Source organism: Tamandua tetradactyla, chromosome 12 (assembly GCF_023851605.1).
Source record: "Tamandua tetradactyla isolate mTamTet1 chromosome 12, mTamTet1.pri, whole genome shotgun sequence".
Taxonomy (NCBI): domain Eukaryota; kingdom Metazoa; phylum Chordata; class Mammalia; order Pilosa; family Myrmecophagidae; genus Tamandua; species Tamandua tetradactyla.
The window spans coordinates 97,584,996-97,599,844 of NC_135338.1; the positions used below are offsets into that span (position 1 = coordinate 97,584,996).

Sequence of the window (14,849 nt, forward strand, 5' to 3'; positions counted from 1 at the left end):
TGTTTGGCACTAGGTGTAATCAGGAAATGTTACTTTTTTTTTAATTCACAGGCAATTTACCGAGTTATCAGTGATGGTCTTCCTTGAAACGAATGGTTCAGGCAATCTCAGGTTTGGAAGGAAAATTAAAGGTGGGTGGGCCCTAGCCAGAGAGGGTTTAAATTTCTCTCTACTGCTACAACCAATAATAGGAACTACTGCCATCTGGAATCGCAACGTTTTCTACAATTGTGGATTCTTCTATTTGCAACAAAAGGATTCATTTTATTTATCAATGATTTTCTCCTTAAATGTAAAGGTAATAGAGAAATACAGAATTGTAGAAAATTCAGAAAAGTGTAAAAAAAATTATTTTTAATCTCTATAATCTGACCATCCAGAGACAATCACAGACAACTTTCAGTACACAGTATTATTGTAATAGTTCAACAAAATGCATATACATAAAGTTTGGAGCTCTCACTGCATTGCTGTTTCGTAATTTATTTTTTCGACCTAATATAACTTTAAAAAACATTATTCTTAAAACTGCACAATGTCATTCTTGGGGGTGTACCAAACTTGAACTATTACAATTGAACCTGTTTCCAATTTTTGTTATGTTAAATAAAGTCTCCACTACCTTCTTCTGATAAACTTCAAAAAGTTACTGGAGGAAAAGAAGTGAATTATACATTGTAATACTTCTTTTAAAATTACAGAAAATTAAAGACTTCACCATCGGATTCACCTCCATAAAAAGGCGAGGGTACCTTCGAACCAGTTCGAGCAAGTCCCCAAATTCCCTTTCGGTCGTAAAATTTTCGTAGCAATCACCTCCCCGCAGTCCACTCCCACATTTGCGCTCAATCGCCCAAAGGCGGATCGCCGTCCCCAAAAAAGAAGCTTTGCGACAAGCCTCCGAAGCGCCACCCCTCTTTAAATTTTAAAACGAAGGCTCGGGCCAATGAACGTGAAGTTGCTCGCTGAACACGGCGCGCCGCCCACAACCAAATCCCCCACCAATCAGGTTGAGGCTTCCCCCCCGCTTCTCCAATCAGCGTCAAGAGTGGAAGGTGTTCGCGTAGCTTACGTGAGGCAAGCGACCAATAGAAGCCGACCTTGGGCGCTGACTCCGCCAATGGCAGCGGCTGTAGGGGAGCGCGGGAGCCTTTCGACCGCGCTAGTGAATGGAGGCCGTCCATGGCACTGGTTCCCTGAAGTGAGAGCCGGGGAGAGACCCGCGCGGGCTCCGGCGGCGGCGCGGCCGGCATGGCCTCCTGTCACAACGTGGTGCTGCTGCTGGACACCGCGGGCGGCGCTGCTCGCCGGAGCCCGGTGCGGCGAGCCGCGCTGCGCCTCCTCACCTACCTCAGCTGCAGGTTCGGCCTGGCCAGGGTCCACTGGGCCTTCAAGTTCTTCGACTCGCTGGGTGCGCGGAGCCGGCCCTCCCGTGTGCCGGACTTCCGCGAGCTGGGGGCCCGCTCCTGGGAGGACTTCGAGGAGGAGCTGGAGGCCAGGCTCGGGGACGGCGCCCGCGGCGCGCACCTGCCGGGCCCGGCGCCCAGGGCCGCGCACACGCACGGCGCCCTGATGGAGACGCTGCTCGACTACCAGTGGGACCGGCCCGAGATCACGTCGCCCACCAAGCCGTTCCTGCGGAGCCGCGGGCGGAGGCTGCTGGACGTGGAGGGCGAGGCCGGGGAGGCCGGGGAGGCCGGGGCGGCGCTCGGAGGCCGGGTGAACGCCGTCTTCCTGCTGGCCCCCTGTCCGCACTCGCAGAGGGAGCTGCTGCAGTTCGTGTCCGGGTGCGAGGCCCCCGCCCAGCCCCTGCCGCCCGCCGCGAAGCAGGTGATGGAGAAGCTGCTGCCCAAGAGAGTCCAGGAGGTCATGCTAGCCCGAAAAATCACCTTGTACTGGGTGGATACCACCGAATGGTCGCAGGTAAGATGATACGGTGACCTCGGGTCTGCGCATGGGGCCCTCGGGGTGAACCGGCGCGCCGCAGCGTCCGCCGAGCTGCCAGCCTCCAGGATGGGGCAAATAGGGACGGTCTTGAAAACAAAGCGTGGCGGGTGGGTGGGTGGGGGGGCGGTTGGGAGGGGAGGGGATGTCCTCGGTATCTACCAGGTCAAAGCTTGTCCTTCTCAATTTGGGTCCTCTCCACCTTCCCCACCTCCCTGCCCAGGATCTATATTCAAGCCTCCGAAGCACATCTTGACTGCTTGTTGTGTCTCAGCCTGTGCTGTTGAGTCGGCCTGCAATGCCGGTCCTCACTGCTTAGGGCAGGCTAAGCTCCCTCCTCCTCTAAGGCCCTGCCCTGCTGAGCATTCTCAGCCTCTGAACTCCCATACGCTTACGTTTTCTCCATTATGTTATAGCCGTCCCTTCTCTCACCTTCCATCTAGTCCAGAGTTACCTCAAAGGCGAGCACTAGTTCTCACACATCTTAGGTGTTCACGGAATATTTGCTGAATAGATGAATAAATTCTTGCATACTTCCAATCTTAGCTTGCTCGTTTGGATTTCCCACCAGGCAGTGGGACCCCCTGTTCAGTGCTATGATAAGTGCACATGTTTACCCCCATTTTCCTGACTTCGCTTCATGTAGTCAACAAACACTCCTTGGGGGAAATGGCTACATTGAATACCTACTAGACTATTTTAGCTGCTGGGAATGTGGTGGCATAGGAAGTCCCTTTCTAGTGGGAAAGATATATTCAACAGATAAACAAGTGAGTGACTTCAACTACTGCTCTGAAGAAAAGCAGGGCAGGAGATGAGGAGTGGGGCAGGGGGAAGTAGAAAGTGGGGTATTCTGAGCTGAGAGACAATTGAAGAATGGGGAAAGTGAAGACTATTCCAGGCAAAGTGAGATGTAAAAAACTTGAACTGGAAAGGCTGATGGCTGTGTGAGAGGAAGGAAAGGGCCGATCCTGAAGGGCCAAAGTTATAAATGCAGATTGTATTCTAACTGTGCTGGGAAGACTTTAGGGAGTTTTAACCAGGTGGAAAGTGTGATCCCACTTTTTGGAAATACAGGTCATTAAAGCAGGAGTGGGTTAAATTGCAGGATTACAGATGGAAAATGAGTGTGCTACAATTTCCAAAGTGCTATTGTGTACAAAGCCCAAAAAAGGCATGGGAAGGGCAAAATAAGGGAGCAGTTTGTGAAGGAGTGGTTTGTGAAGAAGAAAAGGACAAAAACATCGTTTAAGGGTGTGGTAAACATTTGATGGGGAAAACAGGATTCTAGAAATTAACATTAAGGCCATAAATCAAGTGTTGGCTATAGCATGCAGCACAGAAGTGCTCAATTTGGGATAATTGATATTAAATTACATCAACGACTTTATTCTGGAATTATAGCACATTCTGGCCAGAAATAAGATGGAGCTTGGAGATCCTTTTGCTCTCTCTGTGCTCCCCTGCCTTCCCTTCCTATCTTTTCAGAGTAGCATTAAAATAAATGGATTGAATGAATCAGGATCTCACATTCCACCATCTGAGGAAATGGGATTTCTCTGAGACTTTCCCTCTCAGACCTGCTGTGTTGTTCCTTCTAGAAAAATGCCAATCAGACAGTCTTAAGGTTTACTGGAATTTTTTTCTGGTGAAGATTTATTTTTTCCTTATTCAAAAGCCTCTGCCCAGCCACACGGTGGAGGCAACAGGGAGATGTCTGTCCTTGGGCAGTCCTCAGTACCGACTGGGAGAAGGGAAGAAGAGATCTGGCCCTGCCTTGCGGAGCTCAGTCTGGGAAGAACAGGTTTAACCGTGCCCTGCGTACAGTGGTGCCAGCTGAGCCCCGATCCAGGTTTGATAGTCTCGAAACTAAAAGAATTTAAAGATGAGAGGGTCAGTAGAAATAAGTAGTAAAGTTTATTAAAATGAGGAAGGTTAACGCAGAGGTGCCCAAGGGATTGGGCCAACTTGTTTTATAGGAAAGTTTTGCTATGACAGGTTTCCATGTAACCTAATAATTAGGTGTCTTCTTTGTTCTAGAAGGAGATAACTAGCAGAATTCATGGTTTGTTGTCACATACCTAAAATTTATCTTTGGGCAAAATGTTAACAATCTTTATGACCCTGTGCTTCCAATTATTAAGTAAGAGTTTGCTTTGGGCCCAGTATTTTTCAAGCTTTCATGGTTTGGGAAGGATTCAGTTTGGGAAGGATTTGTTGGGGAGGTTTGGGGGCTTTGAGGAGATTTGTCCCAGGAAGTCTGTAGTTGAAGTTTGCAGCTCTGATTTAGTTCCTTTGGAGCCAAATAAGAAACAAGGGACTTGTCTTTTAACTCTTTCATAGCTGAATAAGAAACCAGGGGCTTACAATTGTCCTATTTTATCCTGCCTCACAGGGAGACATAGTAGCAGAACTCAGACTGGGGAGGACCGCTCCAAGCACAAGAGATAGAGGCCAGGAGACCCATCGTGACTTTATGCCTTTGATTTATTCAACATATACTTATCACATACCTGTTATGAATGCTGGGTAGGCCAACCAGATGTAGTCCCTGCTTTCTTGGAGCTTATAGTCTAGTGGACATTTACAAATCTACACCTCTATCACTATCAGATGTCATTTACCCTATAATATGCATAAGAATAAAAAATATGCAGACTCTATAATAATGCTTGAATTTTGGGGGGCCATATACATATATTGTTTTTTAATCAAGAGTTATTCTCCCCTCAACTCTTATTAAAGGTTTACCTTTAAGCGGTTTGTTGTTGTTTTCCTTGCTCAGCTTGAAACAATTTCAAGCTTTTGTTGCTTTTTGGCAGAAGAAGATCCTAACAGGATTATGGCATCTGGACTGGTTTGCCTTTCTCCCCCATAGCAGTCAGCCCTGGCAGGGACACAGGGTGGGAATGGTAAATGCTAATTGAATGACTTATCTATTACAGCATTTTCCAAATTTGTATGAATCACTGAAACAAAGTTTCATAATACACTGTTTATTATTCACTACATTTGAAATTTTCTATTGTACTCTGATATTTTCTGGGTTATTATTATTTTAATGCTACTTATAAGCCACTGGTTTGATTTTACACCCCATCAAAGGGTGTGACAGTTTAAAAGCACTATCCAAAATGGTCCTAGGTTCTTGAACTGGTCTACTGTTGCCTTGCCGTGTGACCTTGGGCAATTCCCTGCCCCTCTTTGAATTTGAACATGATGGAAAGTTTTGGGATGACTCAATGACCTTGAAGACTTTCTAATTCTAATCCCTCATATTCACATAGCCATTTATAGTTTATAAATGTTAACTCGCCTGTGGAGTGGGTAAACCACCATGATAATCCTATTCTCTGGTAGGCGCCTCTCCTTTGCATTCCCAAAGTACTTGAAGGTTGTCATATTACATTGTAATACTGTGTTAATATTTCGCTTTATTGCTATTTTACTCACTCCATCCCCTATCTTCCCCTGATTTAAAATCCTAGAAGAAAGGGACTATGTCTTACTAGTTTGTAGTACATAGAGGTTACTCAATAGAAGTTTGTTGAAAGAAGATTGAATGAAGAGTCACCTGTGTATGAAGGATTGAAGAATGGCTTTTACAAAAAAGCAGGGTTTGAACTAGACACTGAAATAATAGAAGGCACAAGAAACAAAATTAGGAAAAACATGGAAGTATTGCAAAATGTGGTATGTTAAGGATAGCAAAGGGTTCAATCTACCTAGAAGGTAGGAATGGTACCGGAAATGGAAGATAATTTGCTCCAGTGGCTTGTTTGGGATCAGACCTTAGAGGGCTTTATGGTTATGCTAATGATTACTTTAACCTGGAGGCAGTGGGAACCCCCTGGAGGTTTTTCAGTAGAGAAGCAGCGTGATAAAATGTGTGATTGGGAAGAATACTTAGAGCAATGTGTTAGAGAGATTGGAGGCAGGGCATCGAATTGAGAGGCTCAGGCAAGAGATGACAAGAGTTTTAATTAAAGCAACGAAGGTAGAATGGAAAAAGCCAATTTAGTTCCTACCACAGATCTGTGGGATGGGCCAGTCAGAGTGATGGTCACCCTCTAGGGAAGGCTCCCCTGACTCACTCTCAAGGTGCCTGGCCATTGTATGATACTCTGTAGGGCAGTTATTTTTATTAGTGTTTAACTGTTTTGCATGATAGCATTCCTTCTGACTCTTAACATTTTATGGTTTATACTTAGTGATTTGCATCATTTCTGTTCCTTGTCATATTATATTATAATACTGTCTTTATGTTTCTCGGGGTTTATTGTTGCACATTACTTACTCCACTTCCTCCCTTCCCCCAACTTTAAGATCCTGGAAGACAGTATCTAGAAGAAGACCTTTTTTCACTAAATGGATGCTTTCTGGGAGGCATATTATATAGTAATTTTCTTCCTGGGCTGTACTTTACCAGGATCCTGACTATTATTTGTGTTTGGCTCAACAAATAAATTAATTGTATAATTTGATCCTTTAACATAGGCATTTACTTTCTCCTGATATCCCATAGTTTTTTCTGTAAATATCTAATTTATAATAACCTTGGTTCTTTGTAATTTTTCTTTTAGCTTTGGGACTCCCCAGACCACCTTGGGTACTGGACAGTATGTGAATTGCTCCACCAGGTAGGAGGTACTGTTTTGCCATCTGAGACTTTCAGCCAGAGTACTAAAGCTGAGGAAACACTGCCTGGTGGTGAGAGAAAGCTCTCAAGGGAACCTCACCTCTCCCAATGGATTTCAACCTTGCCAATTGATTCTACTTTAAACTATTTGTTCTGCAATTCTCGTGAGTATGAAGCATCATTCCCACGGATGGAAGGAACGTTATTGCTCCCTGTTGAAGGTAGGCAGAATATATATATATTTTTTGGTTACTTGTTCTTTTTTTTTAGGGGGGAGGTACAAGCGCCAGAAATCGAACCCTAGTCCCTGGCATGGCAGGCAAGCATTCTACCACTGAACCACCCATAATGTAATGTCTTCATTACATTCCTTTTCATCAAGACAGGCCCATGCTTTCAAATTCTTCAGAATTTCCAGTGGCCCTGGCACTCAATTAATGCTTGCAGATGAAAGAGTTAAAAGTTATGTCAAAGCAAAATCAGAGGTACCATTAGAAATGATTGAACACTGGTGTACAACTGCCAGCCCTGTCTAAAAAGAATATGTGAATAATTTTAAAAAGAATTCTCCAACTATTTGCAAAGAAGGACAACATGTTGTTCAGATGCCCAAGCAAATGGGTTGTAAGATTTCACTGCTTTCCTCATATAAGAAATTGATAAATTGAGGGTCATAGGGAAACAATGATTGATTAAGAAGGGAAGTAAATTATCCTATAGAAGCTGAATATGCTGCTAGTTAAGAAGAAGAGCTAGCCTATTGGAATTTTCATGAATGTGCTTCACTATATGATTTACTATATGGTGGATCTCATTTCTGAATACATTATATGTTCATGCAGAAATAATTCTACATAGAAGCATATATGTAAAATGATGTCTGTTATGCAGTAGGCACAATTTAAGGAATTTGTAAGAGTAATTTTGTTTAAGCAATTCTATCATACACATTGTCTTTAGAATTTAACCTCTTCGTAAGATAAGATTTAAGAAGCAATGCCTTCTTTTTTTGTAGCTAATAAATATTGCTTGAATATTTCAGTCATAATTACTGAAGTGTTCTGACATCAAATTGTACTCTTATGATTCTGTTTATATGTAATTTTTCCTGTAGAACTAAATGAATCTGCTGGCAGTAGAATAAGAGCTGAAGTATGACTAAAAGATAGTACTGGTATCTAACTGACAACCTCATTTTGTTTCTGTTAAATCTATTTTTAGTAACTATTTCCTAAATGACAGTTTTAACATTCTCTATCTCTAGCAGGCAAAGAGACTCAAGAAACATGGACAGTCTCCCTAGAGCCTTTGGCCATGCATCAGAGACATTTTCAGAAACCAGTCAGAATTGTTCTAAAAGGCACGGTAAGACAGTGGGCTCTCCCACTGAGCAGCGCTTTGGGCACTGACAGCTGGATGCTACAGAGTCCAGAGGATGATAAATCAACTCAGGGGATGTTATTTCAGCAGCTGGTAAGCAGGCTGACTGCTGAAGACTTACATCTGGTAGGTATCCTCCAGATGGTAAGTTTTTCTTGTCTACTAACACACTAGAAAGTGACATAAATGTGTTAACAAAATACCAGACATAGTGTCAGTGAAACTGATGACATTTTTGCAAATAATGTTATCTACATTGTAGTATCATGACAAAAATATTTATTAGTGAAGAAATAGTTTATAAAATTACATGTACTCTAAAATCAATTAGTTAAATTAGATTCACATGGGAAAAGAGGCAGTAGGCCAAATGGAATGGCTGTATTAGGGTGGTAAGGTAATGGGTAATTTCTTATTATTTTTTAAATGTTCTGTTATGTGTTTGTTACTATTATAATATGTTTTGTTTAAGAAAAAGCTGCTGCTTTATAAAAGTAGATGTAATAGTGTAATAGTTAGGCAAACTTAGAAATATCTTCTGGAAAGGAGCATGTACGTACCCAGTTGATTTAAAGGTGGTGGGTTTTTTTGTTTTTTTTTTTAAAGCTAGCATTAAATTCCTCACCTTAGCTTGTCTCCTGCCTTTGTAATCTCAGGAGGGGTCTATACACTGGATCCCATTGTGAAACATTCTAGAGAAAAATTGCTAGTCATCTGAACAGATACTGTTCTAAGAGTCATGTTCTATAATGAAAAGAACTTCGGGCTGAAGCCTGGAGATCGGGTTAGGGTCTCATGCCGTTGCATGCTCTGCTCCTGGAGGCTGGGTAGATCACTTAAGAGGTAGCATTGCTTGGCGAGTAAGGGTGTGCTTTTTGAAGTCAGGCACATCTGGCATCTGCCCCTTGCTAATTGGGTAATCTTAAACAGGTACTCATCAACCTCAATTCTTCCTCTATAAAGTGGGGATAAGAATCTTTTACATCAGAGCGATAATGATGAGTTGCTGAGTTATAGGAAGCACATAATGAGTGTTTAGTATTTAAATATTCCTGCCACCTTAATTTTTTCTTATTTGTAAATTGAGGGATTAGGAAGAGATGATCAGTAAGTTCTCGTGGTTAATAACTCAGATTTATCTTCCACCGTTTTCAATTTTTTATTAATACTAACAATCATTGGGAAAACTCATTGTCTTTTGCTAAGCTACATTCTGCTTTAGGCCTCTGTGCAACAATATTCTCAACTAATTAGAATTTCTTCTGTAGGTTGCTGATGTGGACCCTGGCGAAGGCTGGCCCCCTATCACTGGAGTTATTTCCCCTCTCTCTGCCAGCGCTACAATTCTCACTGTGTTCCGCACCGAAAAGGCTGAATTTCAAAGACATTTTATTCAAAGGGTTGTGGGAGAGAGCCCCCAGGATACAGCTTCTCTTTTCTCTGATATTACAAGTGGCATACTGAATCAGATTCATGATCCATGGGAAGATCCTGCTACTTCTGGTAAGCTTCTGAACCAATGACTAACATAGTCTAGAGCAGCAGTTTGCGCTTTTCCAGCATCAAAAATTTTTTTTCACTGTGTATTTAATAGAACCCAATACTTTATAAAACAGATAAAAGCAGTCATCGTTATTTGTAGAAAGTCTGGAGCATTTCTGAGGCAGCCTAAGGCTTTATGAGGCCAGTTTGAAATCAAAGTATAAGGTAAACCTGTTTTTTTCAAATGTCTTTAACAAAGACTGCATGTAAAACTGCAGTGATTCTATCGACCTTGCGATTCATTGCATTGTCACTAATATGCAACCTTCTTTTTTATGCTAGATAGATGTAGAGAAATCAATTTGATATTTCTAACATTCACTCATTTTTTCAACAGTTTTACTGAGTGCCTGCTGTATTTCAGATGCTGTTCTAGATGTAGGGAATACATCAGAGAACAAAATACACAAAAGTCTCTGTTCTTAGGGAGCTTACCTAGTCAGGAGAGACAAAGCAATAAGCTAAATGAGGAAATTATATAGTATATTAGGAAGAGATAAGTATGATGGTAATAAATAAAGCAGGAATAAAAGGAATGAGGAATATTAGGGCACAGAGGGTTGCAGTTTTAAGCAGGGTAGTCAGGGAAGGCCTCAATGTCAAAGTGATGCTTGAGCAAAGGCTTGAAGGAAGTGTTGGGGGAAAACATTTCTGGTAGAGAACAGCAGCTATCAAGGCTCTGAGAAGAGTGTGCATCTGTGTGTTTGAGGAATAGCAAGGAAGGCCATGAGGCTGAAGTAAAAGGAATAAAATGGAAAGGAAAGCAATAGGAGGTAAGGGTCAGAGAGAGAGAGAGTGTAGAAGACCAAATTAAGTAGGCTTGATAGGCCATCGAAAAACTTGGGCTTTTACTGTGAGTGAAAAAGGAAATCTTTCTTGAGTTTTCCATAGTGATACAATCTGACTTTACATTTTAACGGCATTACTCTGGCTGCTGTGTTGCAAGCTGACTATAGAGGAGCAAGGCTAGAGGAAACTGGTTAGAAATTATGCAATAATCCAGGCAAGAGATGGTGGTAAATTCAGACTGGTGGTAATAATGCAGATGTTAGAAGTAGTTGGAATGTTTTTGGTCTGTTCTTGGATTGAGTGTGAGGTGTGAGATATAAAGAAGTTGAAAATGACTCCAAAGGTTTTGAACTGAGCTACTGGTAAAGCATAGTTGCTTCTGAGTTAGGGAAGGCTGTGGAAAAGTGGGAGTTGGGGAAGGCGAGGACTGGGGGTTTTGTTTTGGACATATTAAGTTTGGGATGTTTGTTAAATATCCCAATACAAAAAAAGAAAAATCCAAATACAGTATTTATCAGGCAGTTAGATGTACATGTCTGTCCAGAGTTTGGGAGGTTGGTCTGGACAAGAAAGGATGGGCGTCATTGGTGTGTGCATTGTATTCAAAGCCCTGGGATGGGTTGAGATCACCGAGGGAGTAAGTAAGTGGACGGAAAAGGGAAGAGGACCAAGGACTAACCCAGTGTTTGATGAGGAGAAAGAAACCAGCAAAGGAGACAGAATAGAGGTGGCCACTGAGGGAAAACGGAAACACAGAGGGTGGTACCTAGAGGCCAAGCCAAGAGAGTGGAGGAAGTGAGTGAAGAGTGAGTGCGAGTGAAGGAGAAAACGATCCCTTAGGTTATTTGTTACTAAGTTGAATACAGGGAAGCCTGGCCTTCCACTGAGCAACGTGAAGGTCCTTGGTGACCTTGTAGAAAGAGTGTGGGAAGAGGAAATGAAAACAAGTGCAGGCCATTTTTTAGAGGAGTTCTGCTGTAGAAGGGATTAGAGCAATGTGACAGTGGCTAGAGGGAGAAATGGAGTCAAGGTTTTTGTTTTTGTTTTTGTTTTTGATTCTTTGGAAATAACACACAACTGCATGCTGATGGGTTGGATAAAAATGGATGCAGTGGACAGGTGGGGAAACTGTTGGTAAAATGTCCTTGAGAAAGTGTAAGTAGAAAGGCTGATCTTAGGAATACATACAGCTCATCTGTGATAACTAGAGTGAAGGCAGAAATATCTAGGTTTAGATACTGGTAGGTGAGTGGATGTGGTGGTCAGAGTTTGTGGGGTTCTTTTCTGATTGCTTCAGTTTTCTTAGCGAGGTGGGAAGTAGTCATTGGCTGAAAAGGAAAATTTAGGGAGTATTGGAGGGTGAGGAGAGGGTAGAAGTAGGAAGTAGTGGTTCGATGAATGAGAGAATAAATTACTGGGAGATATAAGGTTGCTGAGTGGGGTCAGGACTATGAAATGAGAAATGAGATCCCTCAGTACAGCTGTTTGCCTCAGCCTCGTTCATCTGCCAGTTGCATGACAGAGCAGGCAGAGAGCTGGATTTAACCAGAGCTGGGGGGTTGCCAAGTGAGGAGGACAGTGAAGTTAGAGAGGTGGAAGGGATTTGAGGATCTGAGCAGGAAGGAATGTCAATGATTGTCCAAGGAATTAAGGATGGGAAAGAGGGAAGTGAGGACAGCAGAAGGTTGAAGGACAGAGAAAAGGTGACAGGATCAATGGATGGTAGGACAGCTGAGAAAAAGGACCGTTAGAGTCAATGTACTGAAGAATAGGTGTAGATGGTCAGAGTTGGGTAACTAGGAAGAATCCACCTCAAGGCAAAGTGAAAGAGGGGTGTAGGGGGAAAACAGCCAGATTTTAAGAGCTCCGCAGGACAAACGGTGTCTTCAAAAGAGAAAGAGGTGGAGTTGAGGATAAGAGGATTTTGCTGACGATAGATACTGAGTTCCAGAGGGCACACTGGAAGGAAGGCTGAGCTATGGAGACAGAAGAGGAGATGGGAAGGAGCAGTGAGAGGATTACGGTGTGGGGGATGAGTAGAAACCTGGGAGTCTCGACTTTACGTGCCAGGTGAAAACAGATATAAAATTTGGTATGAAATTAGTTCCCAGTGGTTTCAAGGCAGATAGTGATGCTGAATCTATGAGTTTTGGGGGTTAGGGAGGATAGAGGTATAGAGATTACAGGGGCCACCTTACTCTCAGGGCTTGGGGTTCCTTCTAAACCTCTGCTCATGAGAGTAAGGGGGCCAGTCGGGGGTTGGTCTTATCCTGAGTGTGAGGGGCTTCCTCTTGACTCCTACTGGAGGAAGAGCCTGGTAACTGAGTGTAAGGGGCCATCTCCATGCCAATGGAAGCTTCCAGTTCAGAGGCCTGAGGAAGGTGGCAGTATTTCTGGAGACCATTTCCTCCCACAAACCAGCATACAATGATCTGAGAAGAAACTTCCATGATTTTGTTTTTTATTTGTTTTTTCATGTTTATTTTTATAGATGCATTTGTGCTGTTGCAATTATAGGCATTTGTGCTATTACATGATATGACATGGTTTGTTTTGTCTTTAAATAACGTTCTGCAAAATCTTACCCTAAAAATAATAACTTTGAGAAAAATACAGTTGGCAGATTTCTCAAAACCTTTGGTAGTAACAAAAACTAATAGTAATCCTAATAAAAATTCTATTTCAGTTAAACTTCAAAGTAAATATATTTTGCCATTTAAAAAGAAAGGTAGTGATCGCTCAATGGATGTTGATACAAGGAAGAGTTGAGGTTTCTATACGGTGGCAACAAGGGTGAATGGCAAAGATAGGGGAGAACTGTTATAAGAAGCCTCATTGAGGGAGAGCACGTGAGCACACAACTAAATAGAAGAGGGTGGGATGAAAGGTCTTAGAATACAGTACCATTTTTCTCTTACTTGCACCCTCAGCTCTGTTGCCTGCCCCTTGGTATAAAGTATTAACCCCTTCAGGAATCATCACATCTCAGCCAACACTTTGCGATTGTATTATTTATCAGTCGTGTATGAACTTTTTGTATGGTGATAGAACAGACTATACCTTAATTATTTATAGAGTCTTGGAAGCAGGTCAGAGAATGTGATTTTGGGATTTGGTAATAGAGAAGCTGGAATATTTTACTACTCTGCTTCTTGCATGTCTCTACAGTTTTTTCCAGAGTGTAAATCAGCCTGCTTACTCATTGCCCTTTCCTCCTGCACTCCATCCAGCTGCCTCCCCACGAGTGCATCTGCCCAAATACGGCTTTTTCCCATGACCCTCCTCAGCCACCTAGACAGAGTTAGCATGTGCTAGCATGTATACCTACCCCCACAACACCACTTTCATATCTGACTCCTACTATGCTGGAAGCTCCCCTCAGAGCTGGCCTTCTGGGTATTTATCTCTGCATTCTCACATTGAAAAAGGGCCTAGAACTTGATAGTTTCAATTTGAATTTGAATACATTTTAAGTATTTGGATTTTTCCTCCAAGACTTTCTACATTTATTGCATTTCCTGTGTTTGGTGTCTTGAATAGGCCTCTCAGAATGACTAAGCTTACTGAGTTTCTGTCAGTGTCCCTCCCCTGCCAACCTCCATCCGGCTTATTCTAAGAGAACCCATCCATACCCTCCGTGACACAGGGCCAGAGTTTACTAGTTCAGATTTGCTTGCTTGATGCAGCTGTGCTAAGTTCTGCAGTTTTGTGCTGCTTTTTTCTATTACTATGTTATTTATGCTTATACTAACATCATTTTTAAGGGATACGTGCCTAAGAATTTAAAAAGAACACATTTTTATAACTAATTTAATGGAACATTTCAGAAATAAGATGATGGAATTTGATGCCAGTAATGAAAACAAAAAGACTTTGAATTGTGTTTGTACATTTTTGGAGTAGGCTTTTTCAGGGACATCCTGAGCTTGCTGAAGTTGGTGGTGCAGATGAGTGAATGTTGTTCTCTCTGTTGTTCAGAGTCTTTTTCATTGTTCTTTGGAGGAATGCATGCCATCCAGACCAGGAGCTGGTGCTTGGATTCTCTAATTTCTTTCTAATCCCCCTATATCCTCCTTTCCTTTCTCTTTGCCTTGTACCCTGTAGCTCCTCCTGTTCCAGAATGGGCGCAGCACGAATTCAGCCGCACCATCCCTTGGAGCCCGGCTGTTGCGGAGACATGGTTTCCTTTCTCTAACCTCAGTGGTGCAAGTTCACATTTAATGGAGTCGTTCTGGTAAGGCTTTTTTTCGTTTTCTGAGTATCAATATATGAAAATTAACCCTTAGTTTTCTACATGTGTTGTGCTTTATTTCGTTTCATTTTCCTTTACAGACCACATTCTCATGAGTATGATCCAATAATATTAAAAACTAATTACAATAAAAATACAAAGAAACAAACAAAAAACTAATTACAAAAACAATATACTCCCTTATATTATGGTTGTCAGAAAATACTTAGAATTAAGTATCAATGAAAATAGAAAATAGTGAACTTGTACAATGTAGCTAAATTTATACTTAAAGGAAAATTTATAGACTTAAATGATTATTTT

General features: G+C 42.2%; 1 protein-coding gene across 2 annotated transcripts in view; it reads left to right on the plus strand.

The window, feature by feature from the left end:
• The first annotated feature begins 1,056 nt into the window (after positions 1-1,056).
• The window catches only part of TICRR (TOPBP1 interacting checkpoint and replication regulator), a 71,381-nt gene continuing 57,588 nt past the window's right edge, over positions 1,057-14,849 (plus strand). The window contains exons 1-5 of one of the 2 annotated variants that reach the window (XM_077124173.1): positions 1,057-1,923; positions 6,528-6,804; positions 7,848-8,089; positions 9,232-9,466; positions 14,399-14,528. In XM_077124173.1, the coding sequence (XP_076980288.1) occupies positions 1,252-1,923; positions 6,528-6,804; positions 7,848-8,089; positions 9,232-9,466; positions 14,399-14,528 (1,556 nt within the window). In that variant the 5' untranslated portion in view covers positions 1,057-1,251. The remainder of the gene's footprint in view (positions 1,924-6,527; positions 6,805-7,847; positions 8,090-9,231; positions 9,467-14,398; positions 14,529-14,849) is intronic. The other variant, XM_077124172.1, reaches the window with a different exon arrangement.